The following is a 19,997-nucleotide window of genomic DNA, read 5'->3' on the forward strand; positions in this document are numbered from 1 at the left end:
CCAGTCACCGGTCTGGTTTTCTTGTCCCGGTGAAGAAGAGAGAACAGCAGAGACGAGAGAGAAGAGATAGGCAGAAAAGGAAAACTCGAACCCTTTTTTATGTTGTTAACATGAAAAATTTCATTCTGCCCACCATTTCCACGATTCCAACTTTTCGCCATCAAACGATGAAATTTGTTTTCAGAAATATAAATCCAAGTTTAGCAAACACAAAGAGGTTTTGGAAATGTGGATTTTATTTTCAATTCACCAATTCTGAAAATAAATTTCTAGAAATTTCTTTCTGTTTCTATATTTACAAGGCATCAAACGGGCCCTAAAAGAACTTTTGGAAGGCAAAAAAAGTAATGAAGCGGCAGTCAGAACGGCAGCGCTGAAACACTTAAGAAAAAAATATATTCCTTCCTAATAAAAGCTTGAAATTTGTCAACCCACTTCACAGGTTCAGAAAAAACTCACCCCAGAAAAAAGTCTCTTCCTTTTTCCTTTTCCTCTTGCAAGAAAAGGGGCTTGAATTTTGTCAACCTACTTCTCAAGCAGAACAAAAGTAACTGGCTGATGGGCTGGAAAAGGTATATCCTTGTAGATAACTTAAAATTTGAGGACACATATCTACTCATTCATGCATATGCTGGACATGTTGTATTTTCTAACTCAACCAAGGGAGGAATATGAGGCCTCCCTGCAACTAGAGGCATGTCCAAGTACTTGAAGAACTCAAGACAAACATCCATAGAACGTGCTCAACAGAAACTTTTCTGACCTTGAATTCAAACATTTTCACTTATAAAGCAAATCTTGCCTTCGACAAGCCTTTAATGATAAGCATTTAAACTTTAGCATAATGTTTTGAAAGTGTGTGAAGATTGATTCTTCTCTTTCTGTCAAGTGGAAGTGCAAAGTGATGTTCTTAGCTGAGGCATCCTAACAGATCGAGAGACTTGAACTTTGTATCTACGGCACTTGCCATCTATTTCCCAGGTACTTTGCTGATAGTGGGTCTAGAAATATTAAATGGAAATGTAGGTGGGTCTCAGTACAAATTATATTAGTCTGAGTCGCTAGATGATAGCAAGGTCATAATTCATTTTTATAGATGCTTCAGAAAATGGCATAATTCAATTTTGTAGATCTCTCTTCGCAGGGAGGATAAGGTGATGGTTCCTTCTTTCGTCCTGTCTCATACATGGCTGGTAGTTTTCATTCCAAGGGCTTCATTCCCTTGAGAAGCATATTTTGTTGCTTTGAGTCTGCATGCATTGAGCAAATTATTGCCATTATTCCTTTATGTGTTGATAGTAAGGATTTTTCTGCTGATGGATTCATATGTTAAATCTCCTACGAATTTGCTCACCTGCTGCCTCCTTATGTCAATCTTTCGCATATTGCATGCTAGGATGTTCATAATAAGCTTCATCCTTTTTTCCTTATTTAAGTGAAAGTATTGGGAGACAGGAAATGAATCGTGCAGTACTATATCCATTATATTGTAATATTGCATAGGATTCCCCATTTGAAAACTTCGATGGTAAGACATTGTTCCGAAAGTGTTGTCAAAATAGTAGCATGTTCATTCTTAAGGGAGGCTCAATAAAGTACAGAAAGAGATAAAGCATTGTCACGGATATCACATTTTTTAAAAGGACCCGGTTTTTATGTCAGAAATGATTAAAATGATAAAACTGGAGAAAGTCATGTTTTTTTTTGAAAAGCGAAAATAAATTTAATGTGTTTTTTAGCAAATTTTTTTTTTGAAATTCAAATGTTAAGTTAAATTATTTGTCTTCATCTCTGTCATTACTAAAACATCCTTTTTATCATTTTATCTTGTTTGTTTTCATGTTTCTTATTAGTTTTGTTTTTATCTAATTTTTTGAGGAACTTTTTCTTTTTTGTCATAAAAATTGCTGAAAAATTCCCAAGATTTTCCTTGAAAAACAACTTTGCCAATCCGTTTAAAACCCAAGAACTATTTTTGTGACAATGAGATAAAGAAAGAAAAAAACATTCTAGACCTAATTGAGCTGAATTTTGCAAGTTGGTATCTCTGTTGTCCTAATTCCTAAATGCTGTTGAAACGAGCAGTTAGGAGCAGCTGAAATAAACTTAATTGTTACTGATGAAGCATGCTTCTTTTCTATTCCCAGGAAAAGAAGTTGGAATGGGGACAAGGGTTGGCTCAAAAAAGGGAAGCTGAAGCAAGGTTGCAGGAGTTGGAGCTTGAAAAGGAGAGACCCTTTGCTCGAGCAAGGTAATCTTATAGTGTTGAAAACTTGAAATATTTGGTTATTCTATTCTTATTTCTTGTTAGTAGTATGTGAGGATTTCAGCCAGCAGCTGAAGTTGATATAACATGCTTCGGGTACTGGCAGTGACACTTTTATGGATGGATCATGGTGCATCCCTCGAATTCGGTCTTTCACTTTCATCCGACTGAGTCAACTCATTTCCTTTAAAAAAAGTTTGTTCTGGATGCTTAGTCATTTTGAATCTTGTCTTGGCATTGAAATAAGTTAATGTCTTGGTGGCCCATTTCTTTGAAGTCTATGTGTTTCATCTGTTGTATGATTATTTTCTTTGGGGTTCACCAGAAATAAGCTTGGATATATAATGTTGGTGGTTAATATTTTTGAAGTTGCTGTAGCTAGTAAATGTTACTATCTTATGTCATTTTTTTAGAGCAACTGAGAGAAGCTATTCTCAAATTGAACATGGATGCATTTGTTTTTATATACATATTGAGGAGAGAGGGTGTTGCCTTTTATTTAGTTTTCTTGTGTAAATTATACCTTTATTTTGATTATTAGTCTAATGATATCATAATATTTCAGTGATGATCCTGAACTTGACAAATTGCTGAAGGAGAGGGTTCGTTGGGGTGATCCTATGGCTCATCTTGTCAAGGTAATACTTTTACTTAGATGTTTTATCATATCCTGCTTTTGGGCTGCTTGCTCATGCTGCAACTAAACACCTTCAGCGTAAAGATACTGTTTTGGAGCTGGAAGACCTGGGAAATGATGAGAAGATGAAGGAGTCAGGTTTTGTGGTACCTCAAGCCATACCCAGCCATAGCTGGTTAAAAAGAGGAGTAGATCCTGGTGTAAACCGATATGGTATAAGGCCAGGGCGTCACTGGGATGGTGTTGATCGCAGCAATGGTAAGCACGTTAAATTTTTACTTCTGTGGCGCTGACTTTAGCACTTGAATAACGGAACTAGTCTTGAATATCAGAGAACTGTGCCTACTGTTTGTGAAGTAATTTCGGAACTCAGGCCTGCCACACATTCTCTCTTTCTCTCTCTCTCTCTCTCACACACACACATACACACGTAGAGAGAGAGAGAGAGAGAGAGAGAGAGAGAGAGAGAGAACTGTGTCTATGAGTCTATATATATGGTTAAGACAGGTGAACAACTTTTGTCTATGGTCAGCCCATCAACATAGAATGCGTTTACCAAACAGTACACTTATTAGTTATAGATGAACAAACAAACTTTTCACTTCTGAATCACGAGCTCTTGGTAGAGCATGTCAGTGAGAAACACTGAAATTTCCAAATAAAGCACAGAAAATATCTGATGTACACAACTAGAGTGCTGTTGTTATTTTAGTAGAGCTGCATTGAAACATTTCTCCGGTAATGCTCCTGGTCTTTTAGACCAATGGAGGCACAATTTTAGCATCATGCTGAAATTTAAAATTGTGGTACACCTGGGGAGTTGATATTGTTCATACTTAATATAAATACATATATACAGTGGTAATATATATGCTATAAGGTCTCTCATCTATTTTTAATTTTGCTTATGTATATATTCGAATATAGTTCCTTCCATGCATGTGCATATACATCATATGTCTTCTTTTTTTTTTTCAAATTTTCTGTTTTCCTATGGCTCATTTCTTGTCAAGGATTGTTTTTGTCTAGGACAATCTAGCTGTTGTCTAGCTCCGATGGCTAGCTCTCTAGCTGGTAGAGCTAGTCCAGTGGCTACTCAGTCTCCCTTGTGTGTATTGTGGGGTTGACTACCCTGTAATTATGCTTTTATTAATCATTTTCAGTAGTATACAAGTTTATTTTGACCTTTAATTGGTGCTTGTCAGGAGTTTTTGTGCTTGAGTTTTGAGATTGATCCACATGAGTGTAAGTCTTGCGTTGTGCCTTACATATTGATGTTTGGAGTGGATTTTTGCATGCTATCGGATCAAAGTCATCGTTAGGCCTGTTTGGGTCCATTTGGAAATTGTTGTGCTGCCTCATGAAGTGTGTTGAAGCTTTCTATGAAAATTCTTGCTGATCAGCTTAATTCTTGTGCATAAGAGACCTAGCTCCAATTTCTCTCTTGGATTCAAGGTTAATGACTCCAACTATGTAGAATGGATCAACAACTTTGAAGCATTGTGTTACGACTAGAGAGAGAGAGAACATAAAACTTGATTAAAGTTACTCTAATCTCAGAGTTAAAAGAGATTAGGGTTGGCAGTAACAGGAATTACACTTTTAGTCCAAATAGATAAGATAAATTTTAAAAAGCACACACTTCAACTTCCTAATATTTCAATATTTCAAAAAGTCTCTAGCCAATCGTCTAAGATATTTAACACTCCCCCTCAAGTTGGAGCATAGATATCAATCATGTTCAACTTGTTATATCCTCTCAAGAAATCACCTATGGGAAGAGCCTTGGTAAGAATGTCAGTTGCCTGATCTTCAGATGAGACATGAATAGTATTAATCACTCCATCTTGTACCAAGTCCTGAATATAATGACAATCCACTTCAATGTGTTTCGTCCTCATGGAAAACAGAGTTATTTGCAATATAGGTGGCTGCCTTGTTATGACAATACATCTTCATTGGGAGATTCACTGACATCCCCAAATCTAAAAGAACTGATCTGACCCATGACATTTCAGCTGCAGATGGGGCCATAGCCCTATATTTAGACTCAGCACTAGATCGGGCAACCACATTCTGTTGCTTGCTCCCCTAAGAAATAAGATTACCTCCAACAAAGACACAAAAATTTGTGGTAGACTTCCTGTCATCCACAAACCCTGCATAATCAGTATCACTATAGGCTTCTATCTCAATACATTCTCCCTTTTTGAATCATAACCCCTCTCCAGGGCCGATTTTAAGTATCTCACCACCATTAATGCAGCCTCCCAATGAACCTTTCGGGGTTTTTCCATGAATTGACTTAACTTATTCACAGTGTTAACATATCATGTATAGGGAACCGGGTCTGGATCCAGACCCGGTCCCATGGGCACGGGTACCGAGAGTGGCTCGATACCCTAGGCGTTTTTCCCTCTTATTTAATCCCACTTATGGTGTAATTGTTGATTAAGTGGAATAACATTTTCTCTCTCCTAGGGTTGCGGTTGTGCACCTAGGTTAGAGCTTCTCCGTGGTTTTTCACCTCTCTTTGAGGTTTTCCACGTATATTGTGTGTTCCGTTTCTTTCTCTCCGTCTTGGTGTGTGTTTCTACATGGTATCAGAGCCAACGCGTGAGAGATCGTTGGTGTGATAGTCGTGTTTCCGTCGTGTTTCTTTGCCGCTGCTGTTTCTGCCGTTTTTTTCTGCTGCTGCTGCGCCGCCGCCGTCCAGCGCTGCCAGCTGCGCCGCCATCGTCCAGCGCGGTTGTTCTCTGCTGCGTTGCCGCTGTCCAGCGCCGCCGTCGCCCATTTCAGCGCCGCCGCCGTCCCGCGCCACCGCTGCCCACCGCCGTCGCTCTCTTCCACACCGCCGCCGTCCAGCGCCGCTGCCTCTTGTTTGTCGTCTCTGGTGCTGGGTATTCTTTCTCCTTGGTGATTGTGATGGCCGAGGAGATGTCCCTCAAGATCGATGATGCCCTAGACTCGGGCAGCAATACCAAGAGCGAGATCTTGCCTGTTCAAGTCACCTCCATCCGGTTGAACAAGGATAACTATCTCTCTTGGTCGGCTGCCCTAGAAATTGGGATAACCAGTCGTGGTCGCCTGCCCTACATTACTGGGGAGAAGCCTGCACCTTCAAAAACCGATCCGCGATGGGCTACTTGGACGTTGGAAGATAGTCAGGTTAAAGTATGGATTATTAGTTCTGTTTCTGCAGATATTCAGCCTTTGATCTTGCATAAATCGACTGCCTACGACATGTGGACTGTGCTTGCACGGATGTATGGCCGTAAGAAGAGGGTATTGCGTACGTACCAAATCAAACGTAGCATATACTCTCTTAAACAGGGTGACTTGTCTGTAGCCGCCTTCTTTGCAGCCCTAAAGACTAAGTGGGAGGAACTTGACTACCATGTGAATGATGACTGGCACTGTGGGTCTGATCATGCCTTGTACTGGGACAAAGAATGGATGGATCGGACGTTTCTTTTCCTCGGAGGCTTACGCGATGAATTTGAATCCATTAGGAGCCAAATTCTTAATTGTGACGAGGTCCCCGGAATTGAAGAGGTGTATGCCCGTGTGGAATCTGAAGAACAGCGTCGACAAGTTATGCATATTGACACCAGTCAGGGGAGTTCTCCTTCAGCCTTTGTTAGTCGTGTTTCTGGGATTGGACAGCGTCCTGTTCGGCGGTGTAGCCATTGCAACAAATCAGGACATTCTGTTGATTTTTGTTGGGATCTTCATCCTGAGAGGCGGCTTGTCCGGGGTCGTCCTCCTTCTAGCCGCCGGAGTCCTTCTGTGCCTGAGCCTAGTCAGAGTAGTCCGTCAAATGTTGCCAAATCTAAGCTTTCCTCCGATCAAATCAAAGAACTGCAAGCGTATATCAGCCGGCTGTCTACTACTCAGGAGGATACTTCCACGTCTGAGGGGGCTAAGTTAGCCCAAGCTCTCGTGGCTACTAGTGACCAAGGTAATTCCTCACATGGTGATTGGATTGTTGACAGTGGTGCTACGCATCATATGACAGGGGACCCTAAGATGTTCCAAGAATACAAATTGTCTTCGGGGCAGCAACGTGTATCTATGGCTGATGGTTCTTCTATCTCTGTGGCTGGAAAAGGGAGTTTGTCCTTGTTAAATAAATACTGTCTTCATAATGCTCTTCATGTTCCCAATCTTCCTGTGAATTTGCTTTCTGTCAGCAGTATTACTAAAGAATTGAACTGTAATCTGATCTTTTCTGCTGATCGGTGTTTTCTGCAGGACTTGGTGACGGGGCAGAAGATTGGGATTGGTTCGGCTATTGATGGACTCTACAGACTGCCTGTGCAGGTTGCGTCCGCTCTTATTTCTGCCACTAGTGGACAGTTGTCAGGCGTAGAAGACAGATCTACTATTATGCGATGGCACGAGAGGCTTGGTCATCTTCCGTTTCCATTGATTAAGAAGTTGTTTCCTAGTTTGTTTCATTCTGTTTCCATGGACTCCTTCACCTGTGAAGTGTGTCAGTTGGCTAAACATGGTAGGGCCTCGTACCCTATTTCATTCAATAAAACCACTCGTCCATTTGCTTTGGTTCATTCTGATGTTTGGGGTCCTTCGGGAGTACCCACTTGTCGTGGTTTTCATTACTTTATGACCCTTATTGATGATTACTCCCGTTGTACGTTCGTGTATCTGTTGAAAGAACGTAGTGAAGTTCCCGTTATTGTCAAAAACTTTGTGGCCTTTGTTGAGACTCAGTTTCAGACGTCTGTCCAAGCTTTTCGCACCGATAATGCTAGAGAGTATGTCTCTCAATCCCTAGATGATTTCTTGAAGAGCAAGGGTATTGTTCATGAAACGTCATGTAGTTACACACCTCCCCAAAATGGCGTGGCTGAATGGAAGAATCGCCATTTGCTTGATGTTACCCGGGCCCTTCTGTTCCATCGTCAGGTTCCCAAGCGCTACTGGGGTGATGCGCTTCTCACTAGTGCCCACCTTATCAACCGTATGCCTACCCGTGTGTTGCAGGGCCATTCCCCGTACTCTATACTTTGGCCTACTCAGAATCCCTGGCCTCTTACTCCTCGGGTGTTCGGGTGTGTCTGTTTTGTTCATGACCATAGTCCCACCCTCAAGAAACTTGATCCTCGGTCTGTCAAGGCTGTCTTCCTGGGGTATTCCTCCACTCAGAAGGGATACAAATGTGTTGATCCTACCACCTCTAAAGTCTGTGTTTCCCGGGACGTCACCTTCCATGAACATGAGGCATACTTTCATGTGAATCCTCTTCAGGGGGAGTATCTAGGGCACAGTAGTGAAGAGTATTCCTCAAATCAGTTGATTCAGTTTACGGGTTTCTTGGATTACAAGGCTAGTGACAGTGTGGCAGACACAGTCAGAGATGATAGAGACCGTCACATGGACGAGGGTCTTGTTGATAATCAGCCTACAGCCCGTGATCATTTGTTTGGCCAGGTGTACAGAAGGAAGAAGACAGTTGTGATTGAAAATGTTGATGTAACCAATCCCAATCCTGTGAGCTCCCCGGATGACCCAAGTCTAATCAATGAAGAGCTTCCTATAGCCCTACGCAAGGGCACCAGGTCTTGCACTTCTCATCCTATTCAGAGATTTGTCTCTTATGCGAAATTGAGTAAGAATTACAAATGCTTTATAACATCCTTGTCTAAGTCTGTTATTCCCAGGTGTGTGGAAGATGCTAGAGAGGATCCTAAATGGCTACAGGCCATGACAGAGGAGATGAATGCCTTGGCAAAGAATGACACTTGGGAAGTTGTGGATATTCCCAAAGGGACTCATTTAGTTGGTTCAAAGTGGGTGTTCAATGTGAAGTACAAACTAGATGGTACTGTGGAAAGGTATAAGGCTCGGCTTGTTGCAAAGGGGTTCAGCCAGAAATATGGTATTGATTATCTTGAAACCTTTGCCCCTGTTGCCAAACTGAAAACTGTGAGGGTCATATTAGCTCTTGCCGTGAAAAAGGGGTGGAGCATGGATCAACTTGATGTTAAGAACGCATTCCTGAATGGCCATCTAGAAGAAGAGGTCTATATGAGTATGCCGCTTGGATATGTTCAAAGCGGAAAATGCTGTCATCTCAAGAAAGCCTTGTATGGATTAAAGCAGTCTCCTAGAGCATGGTTTGAAAGACTGAGGATAGTGATGAAGACAAATGGATACAAACAGGGAAATGGTGATCACACCCTATTCATTAAGCAGAGAGATGGCCTGGTGAGTCTTCTTCTTGTGTATGTTGATGATATGATAGTCACAGGTGACGATGAAGAAGAGAAAAAAAAGATGAAGGAGAGGTTAGCTGCTGAATTTGATCTTAAAGATTTGGGTAAACTAAGGTACTTTCTGGGGATAGAGATTGCTCGGTCAGAGACATGGCTGGTTATGAGCCAAAGGAAATACACTCTGGATCTTCTAAAGGAGACAGGCAAACTTGGGTGCAGACCCTTTCTAACTCCAATGGAGTCTGGTACAAAGATAAGCATCAAAACTGGTAACATCCTAGATGAGGAAGGAAAAGGGCGGTATCAGAGGCTGGTTGGTAAACTCATCTATCTTACTCTTACTCGCCCTGATATTACTTATGCTGTGAATGTGTTGAGTCAGTTTATGCATGCTCCTACTGATTGTCACTGGAAGAGTGCAGAAAGAGTGTTGGGGTACCTAAAGAATGACCCAGGAAAAGGGTTACTCTATACTCAGCAAGACCAACTTAATATTGAAGGATACTCTGACGCAGATTGGGCAGGATGTACTGATACTAGGAGGTCTACCACAGGGTACTGCATCTTTTTGGGGGTAACCTGGTTGTTTGGAGAAGTAAGAGGCAGGAAGTATGCTCTAGATCCAGTGCTGAGGCTGAATACAGGGCTGTGGCTATGGGAGTTACAGAAATGTTATGGTTAAAGATTCTCCTAACAGATATTGGTGTTGAAATAGAAGAGAAGATGAGGATGTACTGCGACAACAAGTCTGCAATTAATCTTGCGAATAATCCCGTTCTGCATGACAGAACTAAACATGTGGAGATTGATCGCCACTTCATACGGGAACGCATAGATTCAAAGGAGTTGATCCTACCTTATATGAAGTCTGAAGATCAAATTGCAGATGTTCTAACCAAAGTCTTATGTACATCTCAATTCGAGAAAAATGTAAGCAAGCTTGGCATGTTTGACATGTATGACAAGCTTGAGGGGAGTGTTAACATATCATGTATAGGGAACCGGGTTTGGATCCAGACCCGGTCCCATGGGCACGGGTACCGAGAGTGGCTCGGTACCCTAGGCGTTTTTCCCTCTTATTTAATCCCACTTATGGTGTAATTGTTGATTAAGTGGAATAACATTTTCTCTCTCCTAGGGTTGCGGTTGTGCACCTAGGTTAGAGCTTCTCCGTGGTTTTTCACCTCTCTTTGAGGTTTTCCACGTATATTGTGTGTTCCGTTTCTTTCTCTCCGTCTTGGTGTGTGTTTCTACACACAGCAATGCTAATGTCAGGTCGAGTGATAGTCAAATATAAGAGTTTTCCTATTTGGGATCTGTATGATTTAGAGTCAACAGTCTATGATTCATCATCTTGAATATGAACTCGATGATTCATAGGAAGTGTGGTGGGTTTGGGTTCAAATAAACCTATTTCATGCAAAAAATCAAGAACATATTTTCTTTGAGACACTACAATCCCTTTGTTACTACGACCACTTCAATACCAAAGAAATAACGAAGTTGACCAAGATCTTTTGTGACAAAGTGCTTTTGTCGTAGTTATCTTTTGGTTACATTCCCCAGTGAGAACAATATCATCAACATACACAATCAATATCACGATACCAGATGTGTCTCGCTTGATGAACAATGAGTGATCAAGCAGGAATCTTTGAAATCCACACTTAGATACAACTTCTGTTAGCTTATGGAACCATGCACGGGGGACTCTGTTTAAGTCCATAAATCGCCTTTTTGAGTTTGCATACCTTAGAACACTCCTTCTGTCGCTCAAAACCAGGTGGTTGCTGCATATTCAGAGAGGACATTTTTGACATCAATTGAAATAAAGGTCAATCCTACTGGACAACATGAGATATAACTAGGCACATAGTGTCCAACCATGCTATGGACGAAAAAGTCTCAAAGAAGTCAACTCCATAAGTCTTGTGTATAGCCTTTAGCTACACGACGTGCTTTGAACCGTTCTATTGAACCATTAGAATGATACTTAATGGTGAACACCCATTTGGAGTCAACAACATCGCAATTCACCAGTGGATCAATCAAGTCTCACGTCTCCTTAGAAATATGAGCATCCATTTCCTCCTTTATGGCTTGCCTCCATCGTGAATTTAATAAGGCCTGATGATGAGAAGACGAGATAATGTGACTAGACATAGCCCAATCAAACTGCACCAAACTTGTACTCAGATAGTCAACAGAATTAAAAACTGGATGCATAGTGCACTGTCTCTAGCCCTTGCGAATAGTAATAGGAAGATCATATGCAAAGTAGTCATCATTTATGTCTGAGTCAGTCTTATCAATAGAACTTACCCCTTGAGAAGACGCTAGTGGACGGTTGGAGGTTGAGCTTGATGGAGAGAGTAGACTAATGGAAGATCAAAAAAAGGGTCATATGACACAGGTGGCGAGGGAATAGACTCAAGTGACACTGGAAGAATAGGAAGAGGAATAGAAGCTGGCATCTCAGACATAGTGAAACTCAAAGAGGAGAAGTAAGGACGAGACTAAAAGAATGTAACATTCGCACTGTAATCTCTTTCTTGGTCTGGGGATCAAAGCACCGATATCCTTTTTGATTAGTAGAATATCCAATGAATACATATTGGATTGTTTGGGCAGCAAGTGTGTTTCTGGTTGGGCCTAAGATGTGTGAAAAACAAGTGCATCCAAATACTTTGGGAGGTATATGAAATAACAGTCGATCGAGATTATAACATTTGAATGGGAATGCATTCTTGGATGACACATGAGGGCAATCTATTAGTAAGGTAGTCAAGTCACTATGGTACGTGGGGGAGCCCACGTACCCGTACTGGCATACATGTACCGTGACTAGGCAAGTTTGGATCGGTTTGGACCTGTTTTGGCCTATTTATGTTTTTTGATGAGATTATATGTAGGAACTATGAAAGCAACATTGTCTTAATGATGTGATGATATCAATTTTGTTTTTTAGAATTAAAAATGTATAATTATCACCATACCGTCGTATCAAGATTGGCGAAAATGCCATACCCGCTTCTCCGTACCCGTACCAACACTCGTACCCATACCTATGTGACATAGTGAGGTAGCATGCAGTAAGAATAACGTCATCTCAAAAATAGGTGGGCATATGAGTATGCAACATGAGAGTGCAGGCCACATTTACGAGTTGCCGATGTTTGCGGTCGGTGACACAATTTTAATTGTAACACCCCAGAAGTTTAGTCCCGTATCGAAAATTGTGAGGGATCTTCAAGGGCTTATAAAGGGAGTCTTTAATGAGATGCTTGTCCTGGTTCCTAGCCTTTTTGAGGTTGGAGCCGAAACTGCTAGGGGGCGGGTTGGGATCCGTCGAACCAGGGGCTCGAGCCCATGAGTGGGTCGGGTTGTTATAGTGATATCAATGCCGGTTCAACACTCAGACCTGGGGTCCCACACGCGCGGACGCGTGTGCCTTAAGGGGGGTGGATTGTAACACCCGAGAAGTTTAGTCCCGTATCGAAGATTGTGAGGGATCTTCAAGGGCTTATAAAGTGAGGCTTTAATGAGATGATTGTCCTAGTTCCTAGCCTTTTTGAGGTTGGAGCCGAAACTGATAGGGGGCGGGTTTGGATCCGTCGAACCAGGGGCCCGAGCCCAGGAGTGGGTCAGGTCGTTATATGTTGTGACATGTGAGGTCAAGTATGTTGTGGTCAATTTCCATGGCATAAAATTGAAGTAGGATCGAAGATTTGAATTCAATGGCATTATCAGTGCGAATACTTTTGACAGTGAAACCAAACTGAGTTTTTATTTCCTTGACAAAATTTTGAAGAATACAAATAAGTTCAAATCTCTCACATAATAAAAATACCCAACTGACTCTAGTAAAATCATCAATCAAAACAAGATAATACCAGAAAAACGAACGAAAAGAAACCGTACTAGGACCCCAAACGTCCACATGAAGGAGGTCAAAAGGACTTTGACTAGATGGACTTTGACTTGAAGGAAAACTGCTCCGTGTATGTTTGCCTAACTGGCACACATCATATAAGAAAGACTCTGAAATAGAAATACCTGGAAACATGCGAGATGAGGTTTGGATGCAAATGGATGACCAGGTCTTAGATGCCACTGCAAAGGAGAAGTCCTCGATGTGAAGGAAGATCCAACAACATCTACTAGGGTAGAAAGGAAATAGAGTCTCTCATGTTTATGACCGCCACCAATCATCTTTCCAGTTTCTAAGTCTTGAAAATAACATGAACCGGGATAAAAAAAATGACTCTACATCGTCACATTTTTGTAGAAGGTGATTTCGTCACCTTCTATCCTCATGCCTCCTTTCATTGATCTTATGAAATTGCAGCCGAGAATCAGCTGAATTTCTCCGAGTTCTAATGGCGTGGCATAAATATAGGGAATGTAAAAGGTATTTGTACCTATTTGCATCTTTCCCTCCTTCAGTCTTTTTGAGGCCTTTTGGACAAAGTTCACTCCCGTAAAACTGGCCGTTGTAAGACTGGGTTGAACCGCCGTGGCTGGGATGTCTTGTTCTTTAATGCAACATGTAGTTGCTCCCGTATCCACGATGGCTCTGATGGTGAACGGCTTTACTCCTGGTATTTGTAGTTCCACATCCAGGTTGTAAAGGCGGTTCATCACTGTTGCTCTGATGATTTCTTCTTGGAACTCATTGAGGTGGCGGGACCGCGCCGACGCAAAACGACAAAAACAATAATTGGCTGGTGACGTATGCACTTACGTCACCTTACAATAATTGACCTGATGACGTATGGACTTACATCATCTTACATTATTACAGGCCTCGAAACGTGTCTCGGAGTCCTCGGAGGATTCGAAGGACGTAGGCACGTATCCCTGGTAACCGCCGTGTCCATGTGGTGAGAGGGCCTAAGTAATAGCCCCAATAGTTTTGGTCATGGCTTTGCTCCCTGATGGCGGCTCTCGTAACGGCAACGAGCTTTGCTTCCTCGATCTGTATGGCATAGTCGAGGTTGGTGATGATTCTTTGATGGATTTCTTTCTCAATCCTGTAGAGCTCATCATCATATGGATGTTGTCGTTCGATGTTTTGATTCCGAGGTGCGTTGAAGCGGTCTCGGAGGAGGGTGAGATACCTGTGAGCCAGCAACCCACTTGGTTGCATAAATCGAGGGCCAGATTCTCCCTCGGGCTCTGCTGGTGCAGGGGGTCGTCCTGCCATTCCTGCAAAAAGTTGCATTAAAGAACAAGACATCCCAGCCACGGCGGTTCAACCCAGTCTTACAACGGCCAGTTTTACGGGAGTGAACTCTGTCCAAAAGGCCTCAAAAAGACTGAAGGAGGGAAAGATGCAAATAGGTACAAATACCTTTTACATTCCCTATATTTATGCCATGCCATTAGAACTCGGAGAAATTCAGCTGATTCTCGGCTGCAATTTCATAAGATCAATGAAAGGAGGCATGAGGATAGAAGGTGACGAAATCACCTTCTACAAAAATGTGACGAAAGTTGAGACACAGCAATCAGTCAGGATTGCACCTTTCTGCAGCAATGACATAGAAGACGAAAATGATTACTTGATGATCAAAGAACAGAGGATGGTTTCGGTAGTGGATGGTGAGGCTGCGTCAGTGGTTGGCGCAGGTGGGGATGAGGAGGAGGAAGGAGCTGGAACTTCTTCTTCTTCATCATCGGTGGAGGCTATGGGCTCTGGTTCTTCATGTTCGTGGATGACCAGATTAGCCTTCTGTCTGCTAGGTGATATTTTTGCTAGTCGGTCCCCTAGCCGGACGTAGAACGAGAAGCATCCTGCTCTTCAAGCTATCTAGTGTCTTCTTCTTCAGTCAGTCTGTAAGTTTCCTATTTTCCTTTTTGCGTCTGTTGTAAGTGTGCTACTATCTTCTTCTATAAGTGAAAGTGTTCGTCCACCGCGGCGACTTTTCCCGTTCCTGAACTGCTTCCGCACAACCCATAGTTCTTTCTTCGTCTTGTTGAACCTTGTTGAACCCTCAGAGAGCACTTACCTTTTTCCTTTGGTATCAGAGCTTCGTTCTTAGTTCGTTTATGCTTTGTAGACTGCACACCTTTATTTTCCCTGTAAGATCTCGTTTGTAAGGTTGTTGAATGAATTTTACTGTTCAAACAGCCTGTGTTCAAGAGTTTTTGTGAGATTTCCGTCAGGAATCACAAAAGGATCACACTACAGTGGTGTAAGACCCAGGAGGGGCAGTAAGTCCACAAAAAGTACTGTGATATGAGTATTTCCTGTCGCTTAGCTCCAAGAACCACGAATCCAGTCTTATGACCAGTGAAAGGATTCCAGTCGCCTTGCTTGCGAATCCTAAGGTAAAACAGGCTCTGTCATCTACACAGGCCATAGACGCACCATCCGTAGCTTATTCTTCACCTGCAACCTACGTCTCTACCGGAAACCAAACCCAAGACAACTTCAGAACCTTAGCCATTTTAGTTAAGCAAAACAATAGTCTCATCTACTTAGCAGCCCAAGAATCTGAAGTCGTAGATAGTCTTAAAAAGCTTGAAGATCAGATCGCTCAGCTTAAGTCAGAAATATCTGAGCTCCGGTCAGAGGTTAAAACATTGAAGCAAACGGAGTCGAAAGAAGACTCTCTGTTGGAAGAGATCACAGGTAAGCTCAAAAATCTGTCCATCGGCACTCCTGCTCCTCAAAAGGCAGGAAAACTCAAGGTATTTGTAGATCCCTACGATATCCTTGACGCAGAAAACAAAAAGCTTCAGAAGTAAGCTTCAATGGCTTCCCGTGACAACCGTCCTTCCATCTCGGCTACTGCTTCTACCTCTTCATCGAACACCACCGCAGAGTTCGATGACCAAATCAGGACCTACCAAGAAGGTCAACGGAGGCGTCACAACCTCCAGCGGGGCGTCAATAGAATACTCAGACGCCATCCACATAGAGAGGTACTGGAACAGCACCTCTCCCCCGAAGGAGAACTCCGGCGTACGCTACGTGACCGTGCAACCATGGTACCCGCTGAAGTTCTATACAACTCCCGGAGAGACTCTAACCAGCATAGAGTTTACCAGCACCTCTCCGAAGAGGCAATGTCTGTCCTTGACGGTCAACAGGCAGACAGACCCTTTATACAGCCAGACAGTTACCGACTTCTACAGCAAAGCGATTTTCGCTTTATTCACATTGGACTGGCACAGGTGCGGATACAGATCCTGCACCGGCAAGACGAAGGCACCCAGGCCCTCGTCATATTCAGGGATACCCGGTGGCAAGACGATCGTCAAATCTTCGCCACAATGGAGATCGATCTATCCAGAGGATCCCAGATTACATTTATTATACCTGACACCATAATGACCGTCGGCGATTTCTACCGACATTTTCAGGTATCTATAAGAACCAGGGGTTATACCACCTGGCGAAATGGTGAGGCCAACCTCATCATTACAAGGGGGCTCATCGGCAGATTATCCAATACCCCCAATATGCCGTTCGCCTATCAAATAAATCATGTTACGGATTATTTGGCGAGCCACGGAGTCACTGCACTCCCCGGAAGACGACGAACCACCGAAGGCCTTCAAGGCTTAGACTGGGAGATTACAAACTCCACAGTCTCCATACCCGTCGTCCCAAGAAGTCTGTCATCCCGACAATTATAGGATGGCAGAATATCCCTTCGCTTCGGCAATTACGAACAATTACCTGAATCGGCCAGCGAAGAAGAAGAAAGGCAAGAACATCTCCTTGTTCTTGTTGAAGAGAGTTCTTCAGACCCAGATGAAGAACTCGAATATCTAATGTCATGGGGCCAATCATGGGAAGAATCAGCCCCAATATACGATGCAAGTGACGAAGAAGGAGACTTCGTCAATCCCTTCGCAGAAAAGAAGGAAACACTATGCGTCTTCAAGAAGGAGGAACCAGAGGTAATTTATGATTACCCCTCTCTGAAGCCACTGAAAGAGGCTCTCCTCGCCTCATCGTTAGTAACTTCCTCCTATAATCCATCGTCCCTGGTGCCTGCTACACGTGAGGCACGGATGAATTATCCGGGCTACCCGCCATCGACTGGTGTTAATGCTCCAATTAAGCCAGATCCTTATTTTGAGCCACGGATCAAGAAGGGACTAAAATTCAAAGGGAAGGACTACAATGAACACTTCGACCTTCCCTCAGCCCACAAAGAAACAGGAGTAATCTTTGTGGCACCCTATGAGCTCGGCCGTTTTCAGGAAGTCTTTGCGAGATGGGCAGCCATCACTCGCAACCTCTGTGCCGACAAAAGTTTCTCCGATGTGCAAGCCAAAATGGAGTTTATCGAAAACTTGCTCGGAGAACGAATCTCTGATACCAAAGGAAAAAGGTAAGTGCTCTCTGAGGGTTCAACAAGGTTCAACAAGACGAAGAAAGAACTATGGGTTGTGCGGAAGCAGTTCAGGAACGGGAAAAGTCGCTGCGGTGGACGAACACTTTCACTTATAGAAGAAGATAGTAGCACACTTACAACAGACGCAAAAAGGAAAATAGGAAACTTACAGACTGACTGAAGAAAGTGTCAGGTATAATAAATGTAATCTGGGATCCTCTGGATAGATCGATCTCCATTGTGGCGAAGATTTGACGATCGTCTTGCCACCGGGTATCCCTGAATATGACGAGGGCCTGGGTGCCTTCGTCTTGCCGGTGCAGGATCTGTATCCGCACCTGTGCCAGTCCAATGTGAATAAAGCGAAAATCGCTTTGCTGTAGAAGTCGGTAACTGTCTGGCTGTATAAAGGGTCTGTCTGCCTGTTGACCGTCAAGGACAGACACTGTAAGTCTTTAGGTAGTTGCTTCACAGATAACAGATTAACAACATAAGAAAGACTCTGAAATAGAAATATCTGGAAACATGCGATGAAGTTTGGACGCAAATGGATGACCTACTTTGAGATGCCACTGCAAAGGAGAAGTCCTCGATGTGAAGGAAGATCCAGCAACATCTACTAGGGCAGAAAGGAAATAGAGTCCCTCACATTTATGACCGCCACCAATCATGTTCCCAATTTGTAAGTCTTGAAAAGAACATGAACCAGGATAAAAAATGACTCTACACTGTAAGTCACTAGGTAGTTGCTTCACAGATAACAAATTAACGAGAAAACGAGGAACATATAGCATATATGTAATGGTGCCTAACTGTGGGAGATAGATATCACCGTTGCTCAAAACAGGGGACAACTTGCCATCAGCCATTTTGACAGACTGTGGTGTAGAGAATCCGATTAATGACGAAAAAATCTATAGTTGATTACAACAGTGCCTAGATGCTCTTGAATCAATTATCCACATCATACCTGGGTCATTGGTAGGGGCACCAACAGAGAAGGCCGAGTTCATTACAACAGTGGTGGTAGATGTAGAGGAGGATATCTGAGCGAGAACAAAATCATATTCATCCTTACTTAAGAGAATATGATGTGGGTATAGGAAAACAAGTAGAAGACAACCATAGATGTTGTAGCCTATGAGGTAGCTGCTTGGGACGAGGAAGACCCTTTGCCTGCAGTGGTTCTACCTCCACCACGACTTGCTGGACCAACAGAACGAAGATGAGGATGCTTGTCCCAACAACGGTTTTCTAAATGACCTAAGTTGTCACAATAGGTGCATTGAAATTTGTTGCAACCTGCACCACAGTCTGTACCACGTCCCCTATCTCAAATATAAGAACTATGGCCACGTCCTCCTTATACCACAAGTACATAGACCGGTGTGTCATGCATAGGCCGAGAGAGAGTGACTGCAAGACGACTCAGCCTATTATATATCTCTGGTAAATCGGGAAGAACATTGCCTGTGAGAATTTGTGTCTTTGCCACAGAGTACTCTAAAGATAACTCATACAAAAATTTTGCTATCATACTGGATTCAAAGTGTGATATGGGCCAAGAGCTTTAACCGTTCATATGCACTAGTCAATGTAGCAAAATACTGTGACAAGTTTTGATCACCTTGTTGTATTTTGTATAATTCCTCTTCCACTTGTATTATCTTAATAATATTAGTAACATGAGAATATGTCTTCTTCAAGAAAGACCACATATCTTTGGCCTTGGTGTAGTATGCAATTATTGAAGCTATATGAGACTCCATGTTGTTCATAATCCATGACATAACAATGTTATTGTCTTCATCCCACGCAGCCTATTTGCCTTTTTTTCAGTAGGTCCATTTTTTTCAAGAACATATTTCTTCCTATGACCAGCCACAAACATTATGAACACCCTAGACCAGATTTTCATAATTTGAACCATTAAGTTTGATCGTGGTTCCATAAGATAATGAGTTTTCAGCCATCTTGTATTAATTAAAACCTTCGAATTTACTACCATCATCCATAGTAAAATTTTCAATAATAAATAGTTTCATGTACAATATATGTGTGTATAAGATGCAGCCGTCAACCACAACCAGTGTTGTACGTATCGTACGATACGGGGTCGTATCGTTTTAAATTTACGATACAGACACCACCTTGTATCGCAAACAGATGGTGTATCATATGGGTATCGCATGTATCATGCAATACACAACCTGTATCGTACAGGGCGATGCACCCTGTATCGCACGATACATGTCTATTTTGAAAAATATGGGGTTAAAACCACCCCTTTCCAAACTAATTTTTAAATAAAAAAGATGAAAATGAGAATGAGATGAGAAAGATTATGAATGAAGTTGTTTTGATTTGTTATTTGCATTAACATTGAACAATTTTGTCTTATGATCTGATGTATACGAAAAACTTGGCTTTTGATGTGTTATGGATCTTATGACTCCCTTATGAGTTATTATGTAGATCATCTTATAAATTATGTTTCTTGA

General features: G+C 42.4%; 1 protein-coding gene across 1 annotated transcript in view; it reads left to right on the forward strand.

Moving 5' to 3' along the window:
- LOC116267093 (uncharacterized) overlaps window positions 1-19,997 on the forward strand; it is a 36,193-nt gene that overhangs the window by 13,568 nt on the left and 2,628 nt on the right. Inside the window, exons 6-8 of the mRNA XM_031648660.2 lie at window positions 2,148-2,251; window positions 2,832-2,904; window positions 2,981-3,161. Of these exons, the coding sequence (XP_031504520.1) occupies window positions 2,148-2,251; window positions 2,832-2,904; window positions 2,981-3,161 (358 nt within the window). The remainder of the gene's footprint in view (window positions 1-2,147; window positions 2,252-2,831; window positions 2,905-2,980; window positions 3,162-19,997) is intronic.

Source organism: Nymphaea colorata, chromosome 13, assembly GCF_008831285.2.
Source record: "Nymphaea colorata isolate Beijing-Zhang1983 chromosome 13, ASM883128v2, whole genome shotgun sequence".
In the NCBI taxonomy this organism is placed as follows: domain Eukaryota; kingdom Viridiplantae; phylum Streptophyta; class Magnoliopsida; order Nymphaeales; family Nymphaeaceae; genus Nymphaea; species Nymphaea colorata.